The 20,486-nt window shown below is 37.8% G+C and overlaps 1 protein-coding gene across 1 annotated transcript; it reads right to left on the bottom strand.

Annotated features, from left to right (window-relative positions):
• Positions 1-87: 87 nt before the first annotated feature.
• LOC106181276 (gamma-aminobutyric acid receptor subunit beta) lies at positions 88-19,740 on the bottom strand. Its single transcript, XM_013565605.2, has 8 exons — positions 18,786-19,740; positions 10,197-10,363; positions 7,376-7,443; positions 3,681-3,904; positions 3,348-3,430; positions 2,473-2,613; positions 1,403-1,890; positions 88-1,258 (listed from the first exon to the last, which is right to left on the bottom strand). The coding sequence occupies exons 1-8, from the start codon at positions 18,950-18,952 to the stop codon at positions 950-952; spliced, it is 1,647 nt and encodes a 548-aa protein (XP_013421059.2). The 5' UTR covers positions 18,953-19,740; the 3' UTR covers positions 88-949.
• Between the last annotated feature and the right edge of the window lie 746 nt (positions 19,741-20,486).

The following is a 20,486-nucleotide window of genomic DNA, read 5'->3' as shown; positions in this document are numbered from 1 at the left end:
GATGTACACGCTGGCATTTCAGGGATGCGAAGTAGATTTCTACCCCCCCCCCCCCCTTAAACTTGATACAACGTTCAAAAAATCAAATTAATAATGGTAAAACTGTTTATTCAATAAACGCTGCATGACGAATGATATGATAAAACACACCTATCTCGGATTATGGTACACTTCAGTGATAATGATGTCACGAACAGTAAATACATCAAGTAAATGTAACTATGAGACAACTTTTGAAGAAAAGTACTGAGAATCGTTGAGTGAATTTTTTAAAATCTAAAAACGAACGATGTGATTGCACATTGTGAATACTGCTATATGTATATACTGGATGTGAACGTTTAAACGCTTATAAAGATGAGATTATACTAATTGAAATTCCTACCGGTACACAGAATGAGCTTGTAGGTCTTTCGTTAATTAAGAAAAAAAAATAGAGTTTGTGTTAATCGATGTTTCATGCATAAATGAAAATCTTGTCTGACACACCAATTAGTGCAAATGGTGACCACATTAAGCTAATTCGAATCTTTCCGTGAAAAAAAATACCCATCTTCACAGTATTTTGATTATCAGCCATACCTTTCTTGCACGCAGCCTTCAACACAACTCCTTATTTCTTCAAAGCGACATCACAGATTATTCCAACCGTGCCAGTTTTTTAACTTTATAACTCCGTCCATAAATAAATTCCCACTGGGTCGCTCTTCTACAAATACGACCACCTACCCAAGGTCTACTGTTGTATTCGCTTCAGCAACTACTCAAACATTTATGGACGGTTACAAGAAATTTGCATTAGTTTTTCCCTTTACTATGTAATTTTTTCATTCTTTTTTATCCTGTCTACGCCATACCTACTGTTGCTTTAACAACAAAAAGTCATTCTTAGATTTACAGTATTTAATTTTAAATTGTTAATTGGAATGCATTGCTGTATCCTTCATTATTAAAGAGGCGTGAAATCTGAAGACATTGTCAGATTACTGATGTGCCAATAGATAGTCCAGTAGCATATGTTAAACACTATGAAAGACAGCGGAAACAAAAATCTCGAGTAATCGTCTAATATTGTCGCCGAAAGCGTACAGCACCCGCACTTCCAGCCTGCATGCCCCGGATGTTGGCTTGGTTCCCGCTGCCGACTGTCTTTCAAATCTTCAGCCTGACTAACGTCACCATTAGCGACAGGGTCACGTGTTGGAATTGGATGGTACTGGGTCCGGTAGCGCTCTGCCATGGAGCTCATGCGGGCCTCCTGGAACAAAAAGGTAATTGCCTTGCAGCAAATGATCACTACTTAATTTACATCTTTAAATAAATACTGCTCTTAAGTTGTTCATGTAGAAAAAATTACATGTCACGTAGTTGACGCCCCACCCCCTGTTTTAAATTTACTTACCGCATTTTGATGGTGCCCCTTCTCTGGATCAGGTGGCCATGCCATGCTCATCGCAGCAAACGGCCTTAATCCCTCTCGGATGTTTCTCAAGTCGGGGCTTTTTTTGCAGGAAGAAGTTCCCTTCTGTTTACTTTGATTGGGCATCTCAGGCAACTTTGTTTTATGTTTTGCTAACTTGCCAAGATAGTTAACCGCTGCGTACTCCAGAAGGGATGCAAACACCATCACAAAGCATGTGACTAGGTAGACATCAATGCTTTTCAAGTAGGAAATCTTTGGCAGCGCTTGATTGGTTGTTGAGATCAGCGTTGTCATGGTGAGGACTGTGGTGATACCGAGGGCAATTCTGGCGGGAACAGCATCCTCGTGCAGCCAAAAGGAAACCCAGGAAATCACTACTATTAAGATAGATGGAATGTAGATGTGTGTTAGGTAGTAACCCATGTTTCTGTCCAGATACAAATCCAACGCCAATCTTGAGTAATTGCCTGAAAAGGATGATTCATCAATAAGCTATATATCATACCAGAAACAAACGTTCAATAGCGGTTGCAGGCGCCTTTTTTCATTTATTTTATTTTATTTTATTCATTATTGAAGTTTAAAGGTGTGGTATCCTTCGGTAAGGAGGTCAAAACATTTAATAACGAAATGGCTTCTGCATTTTTTCCTTTTTGTCACTCCTTTTTTTATTTTTATTTTATTACTTTTTAAAGACTTATTCTCCCTGACACAATTAAAAGATCATTCCCAGAGACTATCCTACTAACTTTGGATCGATCCATCTCCAAGGGGGTTCTCACTAAATTGCTATCAGCTTAGAGGTCTCGCGCACCCACTGAAGCTGTTAGAGGGCAATTAGATATCGTTTAGCGGCTTCAGTAGGCGTGCCAGACATATAAGCCGTTTAAGCTAAAAGCAATTTAGCAGGGTCGACCCAGTTAGATCGATCTAGGCATGGGAACCCAGTCTTACACTAAGCATCGATCTGGTCCAGGCAAAATCTAAATTCCACTTCCACCTGAGGAAAGGCCCACATGTATCTGGATACTAAATGGATTTTGAATTACCTGTGCTCAGCTGAAATATCTTGACGACTTCTCTGTGTCCCCTGATGACAAACTGCGGCAGTTGCACATCTTCGGATATCCCCAGTGGATCTCCATCAGGACTATACCATCTGTACTTGATATCCGAACTTTTGTAGCCGTCTTAAAACAAAAACAGCGTTAATTATAGCGTTGTCCATTTTATAGATGTCTTGTACTAATATATCCCATTTTGTCAAGGTAGACACGTAACCGTGTTCGTTTATTCAGTATTTTAGTGATACATTTCTGTCGACATTCACCCATTTCCAACATTTTCACCTCACTTTCCACAACCCTAATTATTAATCTCACATTCCAAAATCGATAGAGTTGGCCAGTATCAAACTGTGATTAGCATCATTAGGGCCAAAATATTTAGATTGGGATAGGTCAAGTCATCTCGGTTCAAATGTCTCGCTGCTGCTGTTAGGTAACACACTGCGTCTGGCAACATGGCATTTAGCGCATTATCTGACGAATATCTTGTGCCGGTGACTATTTGCTTAACATAGTATTACATGTAACTTCTGAGGCTTTAAAATAATTTCATTCCGCGGGTATTACTGTTGTTATATGTTTGCGAAATAAACTCTATTTTTTGGCTATTTAACATGCTGTGAAATTATTTTGAAAGTAGTGCCCCGTTGCGTACAGCCCCCCGTTTCACAAAGAATTTTTAATCCGTAGTTGACTAGGGTGTGTGCATGCATCCATGACTGTTCCGTAACACTGTGCCTGATAGGGTTACATGTGTGAATGTGTCCATGTAACGATGGTAACAAAGATGTTAGCCAAGGAACCCGACTTAAGATTTTTTGCAAAAGTGGTGCAAGGCGTAACTACAGGGTACTTACAGCTTTCTATCTCCAGAGAACAGATTTGGGTGTCCATTGGAAAGTATGTCAGGTCCATGGGACAAGATGCGGTTACAGTTAACCTGTACAAAGTAAAATAGGAAAAAAGTAATCTTTAACAAACACAACATTAGCCTATCGCAATGCGGAACACACGCAGTTTCTAAACCAAATTACTATTAATTAACAAGAAACTATTATCATTGCCGCTATTACTGCAGACAGGCCAGTGTTATGGTATTTTTCCCGGATATTTTAATACTAATAATCACAAATCCTATGCCATTTGATGGATTTACATGTAAATACATGTGCAGTCAAAATTAACTTTACCTAAAACTACAGTAGACAACCCCCTGTCTTGTAAGTCGCAAGAAAGCGTTCTTCACGGTGGCAAAATGAAATACTGATTTCTTGGCGTTGACGAAAAACGTGTCTGGTACCCATATCTCGCTCAGTAGGTTGTTCGGTAAGGAGATTTCTTCCATTGACGAGCTGTTAAAACTCAGGCGATGATCCTTCCAGTACTGGCGGAAATAAAAGTCCAGCGTGAAGTCCTGAAGCAGAGTGTTAAAAGACCGTAAATCTAAAAAACAAATAGTTTCACCAGAACAATGGATCAATGGATCTATACTTTATCTATATCTATACTTAATCTATACTTTTCTTATTTTTGAAATTGGATTTTGTATCCAGTTCACTTTGCTGAAATAGATATTTGGCACAAGAGAGTCGCAAAAAATGAAATAATAATAATAACATGGTAGAGAAATATCATAACATCATGCCGGAATGTTTTTCTCCTAAAAGCCATGGTATTTATTAAAGACCCTGCCAGGTGTAAGGTTGAAAGCAGTTTGTGTCAGATATTATAAGCATCTATTGCGAAAACTGTATAAATATTTAAGTTACGAAAAAAAAAAGATATCTTGCACAATATAGTAAAAATAAAAATGCCATAAAGCTATGCCAAAAAATGCCTCCTGCTGAAAGATATGCCAAAGTCGGGTAAAAAAGTATATCCCAAATCACCTAAGCTTTTATTGTAAAAACGCTATCCAGTATAAAGGTTTTGCTTGCATGATGGTGTAATAAGAAGAAAATGGAACTGTAGTCAACAACCGTCCAACAAATGCACGTGCAGTAGTCAACACTCCTCACTAATGAAAATAAAACCTTATTCATCATTTATCTAACCTGACACAAAATTCGTAAACAGATACAAATTTGCAATAATCTGCTCTGAAAATCCAGCAAATCACTTTTGTTCACTGGCTGTGCTTAGTTCTGACAGGTGCCCGTCTACTTTGCTTTGAGATCGATGGGGCCTTTAACGAGTTGCATTTGTTATTATCCAGTGAATCGCACAAACTCATTTTCTGGGAGTCCCGCATCTCAAAGGAAGACTGAAAAGCTTGGATTGATTTTTGAAACAACTGTTTCCAAGTTCCAGTAGCACGCTCTGACAAGAAAAATGTTTCATTTTTGTTCCTTTCAAACTCTGACGTTAAGAAAATAAAAGGAAAAAAGTGAAGTATTATACAAGGACCACGACAGAATTGAGAACGGGTTGATTTGATTCGTCGTTGTGGAAATAAAAACGGTTATCACGCTGGTGTGTTGCATTAGCATAATCGTCTGTAACCACCTTGAAGCCGCAACATCCAGTCTAAATTATTACACTTACTAAAAATTTCTAAAAACGATTACTGGATCAGCGACAGGCATTTTCCTCTTGACTGGAGGCTTTGACACAATAAATGCTTTATCTTTTAATGGAAGTCGAGTTTTTTTTTTTACCTCATCCGCTTAGATAATGTGGAAATGAACATTATTATGTTATGAGATAATGCTGTTGCTTTAAAAATACATGGGGTGAATTTGCTCACTCAAGATGGTGACATATATGTAACAGTAGAGATCTTTGGGTAAAGACTGTATTTTCGATTTTTTAACACATCACACTCGCCAAAATGTTCAAATAAAGGCAATCGTATGAGCGACAGGCATTTTCCGCTTGACCGGAGACTTCGACACAACTAATGTTTTATCTTTTAATGGGTATTGAGGGCTTTTTACTTATCCGCTTATAATAATAAGATAATGTGGAAATAAACATTGGTGTGTTATGAGATAATGCTGTTGCATCAAAAATACATGGGGTGAATTTGCTAAACCGAGTTGATGACGTACATGTAACAGCGGAGTTTTTTTTTTTTTTTTTTTTTTTTGGGGGGGGGGATAATTTCGATTTTAAACAGATCCTACTCACCTCACAGCTATCAACACCATTTTAAGGCCTATTTTATCACAACAATAACTTTACTACAATGCGGGAATTTTATTGAAAGGCTTGCGTCTGATTTTATCAATAAAAGAGTCGAAATAATGAATATGTCTTATGCAATATCGTGATTGACGCCGGATTTTAGTTCACACACTAGTCCACGATCAAGCTGATTTTCATGGTAATATCTGACATAGTTACTGAGTTATATCGGAAACCGGTCATTATCTCACACCAATTTACAAAGCAGCAAAACTGACGGTTAAGGCACCCTATGCGCAGAAGTGCATGAGGTGGTGAATGAAACAACAAAAAGGGGGTTTTGGCTCTGAAAGGGTTAATTGTTATTGTTCTTTTATCTCAAGATATAAGTATTTTACATATAAGACATATGGAAAAAAGCTATTTTGCCAAATGTAGACCTTGATAACGTATCGAACCCACTAAAGCAAGCTACATCTTTTTTCGTATCCAATTTTCAATCTACAGCAGCACAGAAAATGTACTGCTTCCGAACCAAGTGCATTATACCGCACCTCCCCCTCTCCCAAGAAAATTGGACCAAGTCCATAGTTTTGATCATGCATGAAATTCAAACAGTTGTTTCCAAGAGGGCGGAAGATGTCTAACCAGCGATTCTGTCTGTCCATGGGAGATATGACAATTCAATCATGGTTGCTAAACCAGTAACTGAATCGACTGTGCAAACCGAAGCGTTACATTCACCAAGTAAGACCGAGTGCCCGGCGGGCAACTAAACTGTGCAGTTGGCAATGGTGGAGACCGAATCGGACTTACTAATTTCGTAAAACATCAATCAAGTGTCAGTTTTGGAACTGATACTAATAGGCCTACTTTTTGTAAACCAGGGTGATATCGATTGAGCTCAGTGTGTTTCATGGTGTTATTGCTCTAAATAATGTTTTGTACAAGTTGATTAATGTAAGCAGCATGGCATGTGATCTGCAAATAGTAGTATAGCAGTTTTTGCTATTAGGTAACAGCAATTTTTTCACCTAGTTTCGTGATAATGCGAAACGTAAGTCGGGGCTTGTAGTTCCTGCAATATAACGGTAATGATTTTTAAGAGTGCATAAAATCATTGCTAAATACAGGCATTTCTTTTAACTAGTTCAGACGTCCGTCAGACAACAAAAACTGTAGGATAGACTATTCTTGTAAAATTCAATGCAAACTATTAGTCATATTGATATGTGCCATTAGGGCCTATATCTTTAGTATTTGGCTGTCAGGTTGCGTTTCTGCACTTTGTATGTAGTAATCCTCTGTAAAAAAGACTTCCTTGAAAAGTAACAAAAAGAATTTAAGTTAGAAATGTCTTCTGTCAGTTTGACCATAGTTGCACTGAGACCCCATTCCCAACTCTGTTGGGACTCTGGCTAAGTGCAATCAACTGTATGACAAAACGCCTCTTCTTGTTCCCAACTTAACAGTATAATGATCGACTTTTCTGCCTTCTACGCGAATGGGAGTGTTAATCTTTTAAGCTGATTGCACTAAGCGAGAACCCCCACACAGTTGGGTTGAGCCACGTAGACCGATGTGTCTATGAGAATGGGGCCTATCAGGCTAAGCCGCTGTGTATGACCGCCAGGTGACAGCACTACCTATCGTCAATATGACACAGGAACCACCTAGGAACGTTATTTAGACACTTTTGAATCCCCATTTTGGGTATACCCAAAATGCCTGTCGATAATATCCTATACTGCACACTTACCATGTCTGCCTCTGACACGGAGCTCACAGTAGAAATGAACATGTTAACGTCTACCTCGACTGGGGGGCCTGAAAAGACATGATAACGGCGTTGTCATCAAACAGAAATAACAATCATATCAATTTAGGAAAATTTAGAAAAAACGTACTGGTTGGACGGAAGTTTTTTCATATACATGTATAATTACATTTGACAGAAATGATAAAGTCTGTTCAGGTGCTACAAGGATCATACAGGCTAGATAATAGCATTGTACGTCGAGCCGCTATACGTTGGACCCTTTCCATATTCTATGAATTAATGTAATTTCCATCTCTCTCTCTCTCTCTCTCTCTCTCTCTCTCTCTCTCTTGTAGTGTGCGTTCATGGAAAACAGTTCCTACTGATAGTGGGGAAGATGAAAGTAGAGGATTAAGTTAAAAACTCGAAGCATTCCCTTTTAGGGTTATACAGATTTGAGTTTCGCCGTTAGTAGCTCCAAGCAGCTAACAACCCCCGTTAAGAAAAAAATATCACAGAAATGATACATTTCAAGGAAAGTCAATCATCATCGCCATCCGAACGTTTGGCAATTTGATAGACAAACTTACCCATTGGGAAGAAATTATATAACGCCGGCAATGTGCATGTAGTTTCTTTGAATTAAGGATATTTTTGAAATCCAGCATGTAATGTGATTAACCAAATTTAATTTCATTGGTCATTCCGGCCTGTCAATCCAAGTTAGCACAGTCCCGAGGTAGCAGACTTGCCAATGTGGACTGCGTTATTGCAACAGCTGTCTGTGGCGACTACGTTAACTATCTTTTTTTTCACTGGCGGCCATCCTGGCAGAATCCCAGACAGTGGGATGTGCTCAAATACATTGGTCCCCTACGAGTCAATTATTAAAATCCCACGAGTACATACTTTTCCCACAGCATACCTCATTTCTTTGCTTTTTAATATTAATATTATTATTATTATTATTATTATTTTAAACCTTGCATCACTCCGAGTCACAGGATATTTTTCTATGATTTCAGACAGTCACCTAAATTCTGTTAAAGGTGTTTGCCAAAAGGAATAAATCACTACCCTTACAAAGGGTTTTGGGCACTGCTGTCAGTGTTACACTACTGGCAAAACACGTATTGATCTTATCTTTCTGCAACAATTCTGCCTTCAAATGAGTAGTTTTCCACTTCAAAGCATCTCAGATATATAATGCATTGTTTTCTTTTATTTGACTAAGAGGAACTGTCAAAAATCAGTTGACAACTAATTCGTTGCCCTGTTTATATTACAACCGACGGACATAGAGAAGTACCATCAAATATTTATTTTAAGAAAATACGAAGCATTATTGCCTCTGGGTATTTGGCATCCCCTTAAAAATCGGTTCTATTCTCTTGGTTAAACGGAGAGATGAATTAATAACCCGATGCGGTTAATAATGTCCTGCAGTACAGAGAATTGAAACAGGTTTTGGTCGAGGCAGCTTAAAATACGACCCAATGTTCTGGTATTGATTGTGAGTAAACACTATATTGCAAGATATTTCGGTCCATTGTAAAACAACCTCGGATAGGTATTGAATTTGTCTGTGGTCTTGCATACAAAATACATAAGTCCAGGTCCACAGATGCTGTAGGTTGAAGTAAGATATTTGTTCTCCTCCTTTTGTCAGTAAAAGGTCACAACAACTACACCTACAAATCAACGACCGAATGATTTCTTTATCATCAAAATAAACTTAATGTGAAAAATCGATGGTTTCTTTTTGAATCTAGAACAAATACTAGTATATAGATCAATGTATTTGAGAACCAGTGCCTAGAATACGGTTTGTAAAATAATAATTTCACAATTCACATGCTCAGCCATTTTTTCCGGAACAGTCGCAGAGCACAAAGGAGAGGTTAAAAGTTAAACTATATGAATACAACATATCACCAATACAGCTCAATTACACAATCAACATATTGCATAAAAGGTTAAGCATACGCACGAGGTTCAAGGAAAACATAACAATTAACGCCATTTGTACCATAAAGCATACAAGACTTGGGCAAAGAAAAAACACATCGATGTCTGGTTAAATGACGAGAGGAAAACTAACTGCTGTACGCTTGTCTCCCAGGAAGGAAGGAAACCATTCACCAATATCAAAGGAAATCATCCGCAGGGCACAAACCCGAGAAGGACACGGGTCGGTAAAAGTGTCGCATGATGTCTAGGAATAGCCTTTATAAATCTTTTGTTAGATATATTAAAGACAAAAATGTACCCACTTAGGAAATATGAAATGTGAACAATTGAACAAACAAACAGGCTATAGGCGAACGGCACAGGATAGGCCTACACCAGGTCTCTCTCCCCCCCCCCCCCCCCCCCCCCCCTCCGCCCAAGACGCTCCTTTTTCGTGCGAATGATTCTGGCGATTAAAAGACAAAATGATGAACCATCGACCAAAATCAATAAAAATTATGTAACGCCTTTACTGCTCAATTGTAATAGTCGCACATCTACAAGTTCCTTAGACCCATAAACCCTAATTTGATTCATTGATTTAAGAAATCAATATATTTAAAAAGATAAATATATTCTGATATTGATGGGATAGCTCTTTGTGGGTACAGGTGCGTGTAACATGCCTTAATAAATCAGGATAACAATAAACATCAAAATAACACTAGAGATGATAACAGAAAAAACTCGCTGCAGCTTCCCCATGGAGGGGGGTCACTTTACTGATAAAGATACATGAATGAACATACTTTACATTTTCCGTTCATCCTTTTAAACTTTTGAGTTTCGTGACTTCCCCTCCAGTGCTTACCGTTATAGTTCGGCCTCAGCCTCTTGTCGTACCCCTTGAGGAGGGAATCCAAGATGTAGGTGACGTTCTCGTCTGATGTCGGGTCTCCAATGTCATATATGTATTCCGGCATCTGTTCTCTTGGTGGATTCGTGGCTGTGTACGAGGGATGGTGCGGGGTGGTTGAACTGGTATGAAAAAAACAAACAAACAAAAAGTATTAATATAAATTTTAATAAAGTAACTCTTTCAACGCGTTTTATCTTTTAAGTTGAAAATCGAATGTTCTAAGATTTGTCCTCGCCTGCTCATGAATTTTCTGATTGAGCAAAAATGATAACACTGACTACTTATAAAATTTTTGTCCCCGTGTCAAGGTTAAGGACGTGTTCTTGTCGACACTTATTACAATAATTCCCATGTCACATTAGTATCATTCTCTTATTCTACCAACATCGTGTTTGTCCGCACTCAAAAATCAGTGACCAGGGTGCGGTAAGAAATCGGACCCCGCTCGAAGATACTGCACTCATTTCATTCCCATGAAACACATACATTCTTAATTGAAGAAATCGACACGTTTTAATTAGAGAAAATGATGCGTACACAACATGATGCAATCAGCTCATAATTTGTTTACACGCGTGAAATAAATAAAGCATATGACATACGTGTCCTAAAGGACTCCCAGTAGAGCTCAATACTGTTATCTTTGAACAGATCTTCGGTACAAGTGAATCAATGAAGCCCCTCTGGGTTATTTTAATTCCACGTGTTCAAATTGTCGTCCAATTACATAAAGAATAATAATTTGTGATACTCGGCCCGTGACAAAATTTGGAATACCGAATTGGAGCGATAAACCTTTATAAGGAGAGGGAAATACTAGCGTTTACCTGTCAGTAAACGAGAGGTACTCAACAAACACTTCACCGTAAATAGGCAATATATTTCATTCAAAGGTAGAAAAATGCCAATACAACGCCATAAATGTGCTAACTGACAAACATTTTCATATAACTCGATTATGTACCGATTAAATTTCCTTTTGAGAGAAGAAAATTACAACAGGCTGATTGGCCTTCAGGGTATGGTACTACATGAACGATGTATCTGGTACCTGTGTACCGATACTAACGCCTTGGAGTCATATGTTCGGTATGCGAAACACTAAACAAAGTTTATTTCATTTTCAGTGTCCGACCTTTAGAAAACAAATAATTTTGCGCATACTTCAAACCTGATATTGGTAAAAATAATACAGGCTTGATTAAATTCACAAAAAGGGACAGTAACAAGGCATAGGCCTGCACGGTATCAATTCCTCTTCACTGCAAGCGTCTTCATCCAAGATCCAGGTATCAATTCTATGTTTCTGTCCAGAATCTTATCCTGCCAATTTAAAAGATAATCGAATCACACACCCGCGGACACTCTGTCACGTGGCATCTCATCCTATTACAGCGCGCTATATTAAGCTTCAAAATAAAACGCTGGCAACTGATCGAATTGAAGTCTATGCTATTTTTTTTTATAATTGATCTTGCTTCACTTTCAGGTGCTGGGCGACTCACCTGGTATTTGTCAACATTTTGATGCTGGTAAACAAGCACGATGATGCCTTTTCCTATCGCAAAAACATCGTTCATCACTGTCGCCCGACTCCTACTAACTTGAGGTGGAAAATTCTGATTTAGCTGCCAAATGTGTTAGTTATCAATGGATTGACCCTTAACTGCCCTTTGCCTTTTTTCTTATACTTTACTGACCACTTTGTGAGTACAGCAACACATTTCATATTACAAGATAATGATTATCACTTGTGACATTTACTACAATAAGGCACAACCCATTAACAAAGGCAATTTACAGAATATTGCATTTCTACCCCCCGCGCCCCCCCCCAAAAAAAAAGGCTTGATTTTTTACACAAAGAGTAAACTTTTTGAGTTAAATCACATACCTAATCGTCATATTTTTATAATTAAGACATATTTAAAAGTCTCTGTATAAAGTGGAACCCTTCTTCAAGCACAAGCTTTTCAAGAAGGCAAATGCAGAAAATAATCTTACTGTGTTTGTGATTGTCAATGTAAGAACAACCCAAAGTCAATTCGAGGAAAGGAAAACGATCCTCTGAAAACAACCACAATTTCCACGGGGAATACATCACAGCAGGGGAGTAGTCAATAAAATCAAATCAAATAACTATTTTGCTCAGACGTCAAATTGCAAAGGAAAGCTGTATTTTGGTTCGTTTGAAGTACATGCATTGCGATCCAATTAGCTGAAGCTTGGGTTTTCCCCAATATGAGCGTCTATCATGGCCACTGGCTAATTCGTAGTTTTGATTTTATACGCCCTTAAGACATGTACGTACAAATGAAGGCGCGGGAGGAGGGGGCGGTTGTGTTCAAAACACATAAGCTTCAATTTGAGCTTAACTGAACGCGTTGGGTACTGAGGGATTTTGACCTTTCCGTTTGCATTCACAGTATGTAACATTTGCTGAAACTTTGATTGAATGAATTTAGCAATGACCCCGAGAACTTTACTACGTTATACATGTAAAGATAGTACGTGTATGTAGGCCTAAAACCAATATACTTCCTTGGTATAATTATACCTATTTTAAACATCTAAACTAAAAAAGGAACATTGATATTCCTAAAAGGATATTAATATACCTTTTTTAGTTCAGATATTTACTTTGTTCTTGAATCTTCTCAAACAGAGACATGCTTCATAATTGTATCAAAACATTCCCAGACAGAAGTAAGTACTTAATTTAATCAACAATATGTTAAATGTTTAATGCAAAACGTAGGTTGCCATTCACTAGAGGATCGTCAAAGAGCTGGTTTTTCGGAAATACCCTGATACAATTTGCCTTACGGACTTGAGGGACGCATGGTATTTTCCTTTGTAAGTTACTATACATTGGAAGTCGATCTATTCTGCCGTATCCCAAACAATCCATCAGTAGATTGGAGGTGGTAGTTATAAATGAAGTAATTATCCACCTCTCGTTTATAAAACAGCCAAAAGAACCAACTCTTTTATTCACCGTTGTCAAAACGTCATATCTTCTTTCCATTGAATAATGAAAATAAAAGCCTATTGTATACCTAGCCTACTGCGAACGTCACCTTAAACCAGTAGACTGACGGCTATATTTCCGTATGCTAAATTTGCAGGCAAAGCGTTCGATTATCTGTTCATATGTAAACTTACTAAGCTTTGGCTCACGATAATCAAAAAATGATGCATTGTTTGGATAAGCTATCGATGTACTTAAAAAGTATCCTAGTGCGCCGGCAAGTTCTACGCATTTATAACTGAAACTTTTTGTTGTGTTTCCCTTTATTGGATGAATGCAGGTATAAATAACATAGCTACGAAAGTTAAGTTTCGTACAGGTTGAAAATCGTTGGCCAACGCGTTTTTTTTTCATTTCTAAACTTTTAATATTAGTGCTGGTACAAGCTGGTTTAAATTGTTTGTTACATGCCATTTTAAAGGTATGTTTGCTACTATATAAGTGTACCCAGTATGTGTCCTGTCACGCCTGCTAATAGGTAAAACTGCGCTACTTCAACATTTAATATAAGGGACGATACATTTAATATTCTGTGTATTTATTGGTTGGCCTACATGTTGGCGACAAGAAATTCAAGTATATTTACCTTGCGAGTTTCGATACTTTTCTAAACTCCATTTCTGACCTCATAATAGCATTCATTCTAAAGACAGAGCTTTTTTCGCATTCATCAAATCGATTTTTATACCGAAAGTGTTTGTCGCCTTTCAGTATTGAGAGTCTCAGTATGTAATATTGCAATTCTATTTTTAATTAGTTATCCCATCCAAATATGTTTTAAGCATTTCACATTCAGGGCACACAATACCAATCAATTTAAATACTAGCTCCAAGTCGACAAAGAAAATTCGCCTGCTTTACCGTAAATGGTAAGAGGATAAAGCTACTCCATTACTTAATAGCTGCACAAATATACGAACAACCGCGATGATTAAAGCATAAAGGTGACTATTATGGCTTTATATTATTATAAAGCCGGCCCCTGCTGCAATTCTTGGTATTATGTCATAATAATATTAACCTTTTCTCCCCAGCATTTTGTGTTTTCTATTGATCCCGATGCTGTGCGATTCACCGTTTGATCATATTAAAAGAGTAAATAGTAGAGTCAATTATTCTTGCCTAATCATTGATCATTGTTAACTAGATCACAAGTTTCTTACTGGCGTGTTAATCTTTTAACTGGAGGGGACGAGCAGCTTAGGTTTGCGAAGCATTTTCCCCGAACTTCATTTGTCTGCTTGAATCTTAATTTTTCATTACTGTTCCATTAGTAATAAGCGAGGTTACGTATTTTCATGAATTGGACCACTCAATTAACGTATCGACCTGCTTACCAATTACCTTCGTTAATAATGTAACTGCCTTGTAGACGTCCGAAAATAGCGGTCCGTCGCAGGGCGATGAGTGCAGAAAAATTCGAAAAGATTACTGATTGAGGACAAATTCTTTAAAGATGAACCGGTTTCATACGTGCCACGAACAATGCTTACTTTAAATTTTTTTTCTTATATGGCCCAGAATATCAAAGGACTAGCTTGAATGAAATGTGAACCCTGAGTGGCTACTTGGTCCCCGTGTAAGAGTTTATGCTCCCCTCTTACTGTAGGTCCAGCACGATGTTTATGAATTAGAGTAGGGTGTCTTGTTTGTATAGCTTTGTCAAATAATTAGGAAGTACCATATTTAGTCTGTCCCGTGCGTGATGCAGATAATGAAACCCGAACGATTAGCTGAACTTTCATCATAAAAATCGCAACGCCTGTTGACCTATGGATGCCATACTTGACCCCTGAGCAGCAACAAACGCTTACAGTCAGGTGAGATCGTAACTTTATAAATTCAAGAATAAATATGCCTTTTCAATGAAGATTTGGGCTTTCATTGCATTGAGAGAGAGTCAAAAATAACAAATATAGTGTTACATCGGAGAACAATGGGGCGTTCAGTTGATCAGCACACCACTTTGAACTTTAAAAGAGCAAATTAACAACCCTTAAATGATTACATGCGTGAGAAAGTAACAAATTTTAAATAAGATAGATAGATAAATAGATAGATAGATGCTTTATATACTATATATATTTTTCTGTACATTTTAAAGAGCATTGCAAGACTGAATCTACGGAAGTACAAACAGTAAAAGAAATGTGAAAGACAATTCCAAGTATAGAGTTATCGAAGTTTGGAATTTTCTTGTCCAGTTTTTACAAAACCATAAAACCATCATGTTCACTTTTAAACTCAAACCTGATTATTTTGGGTTTCTGGTATATTATAACTATAGAAACATAAGGGTTGAATACAATATTCGATTACAGACGTCTGTATCAAGCCGTTCAAGCCAACAAGATTTAGCACGGCGTTAATCTTAATACGGAGCAGCATATGGGAAGATGCCGGTTCTCATTTGCAGAATACAACAGCAGTGTTACTGTTACAATAAGACACTGTCTTGCATGATCGATTTCCTGGAAAAATGTGAGAATGGGAATCTGCCAGGTGGTTCACGTACGCCGAAACAAGCACCAGTTTTACGGATTGTAATACTCTAGAGCTCAGCAAATTTTGGGGCCTTTCCCTGTATCGTGTTTCCAGAAGTAAAATACAAGAGAAGTCACCAGAACTGTAATGAAACGTAAGCGCCGTTTCGACTGGTTTTAAAGTAAATGTATTTTGAGTTTAAAACGTGTCACTAACCCGTTGCGTATTTCCATGTCTAAGACCCAATTAATTTTTATTTTATTTCAGGGGGCGTTTTCAGCCCTGGGCACAAAGTGGCCACTGAATCCTAATAACGGTGTGCTCCTCTCTGTTTTTAAAGAGGGAAATATGGGGGGGGGGGGGGGGGGGTGCATATTGACTTGTTTTGATTGACAGGCAACAATCAGTCACGACATATCAAGAATCTCGCTCCGGTTGCATTTTGATTAAATTCCTGTACATTACTGCATATTTCATGGGGTATGTCACGTTACGTTTACTGATGAACAAGAGCATTCCAAACCTGGACTGCTTTGATTTTATTTCAAAAGTAGAAAAAGGAATCTTTTCCCAGTCAAACTGAATTTAAGCTCAGTGAGATGAAAATGGTATCTTAATGTGACTGAATTTCATTCTTCGCTCTCTCTCTCTCAGACTCTCTCTCTCTCTCTCTCTCTCGTCTTCCATGCAGTCATATTCATGAACGAAATGAAAAGAAAACGATAATGACCCCGAATACGACTCAACAAATCTTCTGTAGTAGGTCAGCGTACCTTAAGTAAATTTAATTACGCAATTTTTACTGATAATAAGACTATAATACCACGGTTAGGAATGGCTGTGATTTTAATAATTGTCCGGTTGCTTCTGTAACGTAAATAAAAAATATTTTTCGACGTCGAAGCGTCTTCACAAATTGTACAAAAGGTATGTTTAAGTCGGTCAGCGGTGAATATATGTGTAGTCATGTTTATTTTACCGTAGGGGGTAGGAATAGTTCACATTATGTATAGTGTTGTTTACCAAATCGAAGAGGTTCCCAAGGTAGGCATATTTTAACTCAAGCATATCTTGTCAATTACAACTGAATATCATGTCAGTTTAATTGTTGTTTTATTGACCACCCGCGATGAAGACTTCTCACATCTTCCTCCTCTCTCTCTCCCTCCCAGATAAAGAACACAGTGTCTTTTCTTATTCTACATAAAACACTTGTATCAACACACTGTGTGCATGTAAGCCATGATAAACCTAAGTTTCCCGTCAAGTTTCATCAACGTTACGTCACATACTTATGTTACGTCACAGCCCTTCAATCAATCGCTGTATAACATGTAACGTATGTATAGGGGACAATGAGATCATTCGCCTCAATGGCTCCAAACTAACCACGGATTTAAAACAGAAATCCTATTTCCGCAAGGCAGTTGAAACCACTGTTGTACACTTTATGACTTTTTGTCCTTTGCTATGTACTTATATAGATAAAAAGCAAACATGCAAACACACGAAATCATCATATACAATTATATTATTTGCTTACTATCCACGTCTCTATTGGTCACTGATATCTGAGGATAAATTAACGCCAAAATATGTACTTGACTTAATCCCAGAGTTAAAGGGGCGTTTTGTACCTATAGTTCGCTGCAATCACCTGCAGCTAATACATAGTACATATACTTAACAAGATATCTAGTTTGCTGTGTGATTATTGAGCATGAACACCCCTGCATGGAGTTAGTCAATTTTACAAATAACGCAAATTATTACAATTTCTCTTCCTTTCTCTACTCTTTCACAGATATATCATTTCTTCTCCACACTCAGGACATATGTGCATTGTTAATTGTTGCATTCTTCGGTAAATGTTAAGGAAATGTTAACCAGCGTTATCCACCTGTGTTTCATAAAGTTGGATAAAATCAGAAAGTCAATGTTTGTCCAGCATTTTCTCGTTTCGTGATCATCTTAGCCATCTCTACCAGACGGTGGCCGAATTTTTGTTGTTGAAGTAGGGTCAGGTGTTAAACAAATATTATAACAAAACGCTTCACAATGTACAGTAGCATGGCTCACTGATTAAGTGCATGTTCTTGGCACGTCAGAATTTCTCATTGGACCATATATATTTAAGTAAAATTGCATGACCTTAGCAATCGTTTGGAAAGAACTATTTTAAAAGAAATCATCGAAAAAAAAATATATATAGTTATATATTGATTTATTCTGTAGGCAAAGCAGTTACAAAATGTCATCTGTCCGTTAGCTAATTACACGGAAAACACACCAAAACCTAGACCTGTGAAAACCTTACACTGTATACCGAATGAAGTTTTATATGGAATATATCTTTTTAAAACAAAAGTTTAGTCTAATTTCACCGACTTCTTCTTTTGTGGTGTTTTTACATTAATTAAGGAATACACGTTAACACGGAGTTTCCCGGCAGTAGAACGATCGAGGCTTCGATTTATAAATGGACATAATTTTGATTTCACTTTTTATATTATAGTCATAATGAATTTCAATTCAACAAAACGAATAAAGTTTATACACACAATTTCCTGTTTGTTTAAGTTTTGACATGACGTTTCCATTTCTCTTATGGCGCTAATTATATTAGCGCTTGACATATTGCCTTAATATTCCTGTGGGTTCTAAAGATTCTTTGTACCGAACGAGTGTTCTACCAAAGATAAAGGCTTCATGGATGAAAAACTTCCTTTATTAGTCGTGCCTCATTTGTCTCACAAAATTGGTTCAAAGCGCTTTTTATTGTAGGTATTCCATTAAAGGTATGAAATTGAATGTACTGAATACCGCGTTTGCTTTGATTGAGCATTTTAAGGACACTTAACACTACGGAATTATCACACTAATTATGTTCCAAATGAAAAGGGAATAATGTGAATAAGAGCACGCATTGTTACCCAGAAAATAGCTACAGTTTCCAGTATATCACACGCACCTGTGGTAAAGAGAAATCTCCCATAGGTATGCACAGTACAGCGAACACACCTTACCTGGCAGCACTGGTTATTTCCATGGTAGAATCTTGCCTTGTCTCAATCCATGGTAAACTGGCAGTTGTGGAACTATCATACGTTTTTTCATCCCCCGTAGCCCTAGGAACGAAACTCCATATTGACAGGCATATCATTAATATTTGTAAAATGTGCCCGCTGTACATTGTCGAGGAGCCGCCGTGAAGTCAGTCACTGAATCAGTCGCGTGAGGAGTTCGCTGTCCAGGTAGACGGGCTGTTAAGGAGACGAGGTGGAGAAATGGTTTGGAGTTGCGCACCCGCGAATTTAACTTCCGGCAACAAGACTGCTGTGCCGACGGAGGGAATTCTCTATCGAATCTAAGTTCTATCGTGCCGACACGCGTGCGGCAGGCGCTGAGTAAATATATACTGCCAGTCAGAGAGTTGCCTTCTGATACTTGTGCCGTTCACCAATGGATATTTCTAGCTGCTGGTTGCATAACGGCCTCCTGTGGATGTTTTTGGTGAATTATTCAATTATGTCAATTCACATATATGAAACAAAACGGCCATGTATATCTTAGTTTAAGCCTCACTTTAAATATACGTAGACGGTTCAAACTAATTCAGTAGTCCTTATTTCAATGCAGGGAACTATAAAGTGCTCCTAAATTATTATAAATTAATATATATGATGCTTTCCAAATGATAATTTGTCGATTAAAGTTGCAGACAAAAAATACGCCTGAGGAACCTAGTGTATTCCGATACTTCACTTCCTTCTACATTGAGTGTACCAAGACGAACAATGTTCACTCATGAAACGGTCAAATCATCGATACATCTTCTCCCGTCCAAAGACATCCTTTCCAATGAGGCAATCTCCCCCTTCCGTCGTAATTGATTTTGTTAAAGATCCCTCCCCATTCGGACAGAGTAGCCGGACGCTGCTGACTGCTGACCAGAAGCTCATCACTTACTGCGCCCACGACCGCGCGCAATCGACCCATTAAGTTCGATCTATGCGAGAATCTATCAAAAAAGGCTTGCACTGCCGCGGGCATTTGCTACTTGACTAACCAGAGTAAATAAACGAACTAGCTGTAAGTGATTGAGCCTATAAAGATGCACTAAGTTCTGGTCGCATCTTTCGTCTTAAATTTGTTGCAGTTTACCTATACGTTGCTTCCACTATATTTTATGCTTTCTGATTCACTCTGTTGTATAGTTTTATTTTAAGGTGAAAGTAGCGAATTGTGCTTCATTTGTAAGCATTATAACATTATGTGAATTTATACCACATCTAAAAATTTGAGGTTCTTTGTGACGACAATCTGTTAAGGAAATTGACCTAGAAAGGGCGTTTTATGTGACAAAGTTTTGAATGGATGGGAAATGAAAACCTGACACTAGTCTTTATAGGAAATTACCGGAAACAGAATCAAATACCGTTTTGATGGCTTATTTCCCTTTGCCAGTTTGTATTCTTTGCCTTTAAATGTTGCCTTCCTTATTATTATATTTTCTTTATTGTTTTATTATTTGGGCTGTCATATGAAATGCCGTTATTATCGTTCACGTTTATATGACAAATGGAAATAAAATTAACACACGCACACAAACTCGGGTTGGAACTCGGAAGTAAACACACTTACAGATAGTGCATTTCCACTGTTACTGTATATACCAATACTAAGTTGAAAAAAGAAGATATAGAAAGAAAAAAATGTTAAGCACT

Source organism: Lingula anatina, chromosome 3 (assembly GCF_051362555.1).
Source record: "Lingula anatina isolate TDL-2025a chromosome 3, LinAna3.0, whole genome shotgun sequence".
NCBI classification, from domain to species: Eukaryota; Metazoa; Brachiopoda; class Lingulata; order Lingulida; family Lingulidae; genus Lingula; species Lingula anatina.
Note: the sequence above shows the minus strand (reverse complement) of the source record. Positions and strands in the feature narration are given on the sequence as shown.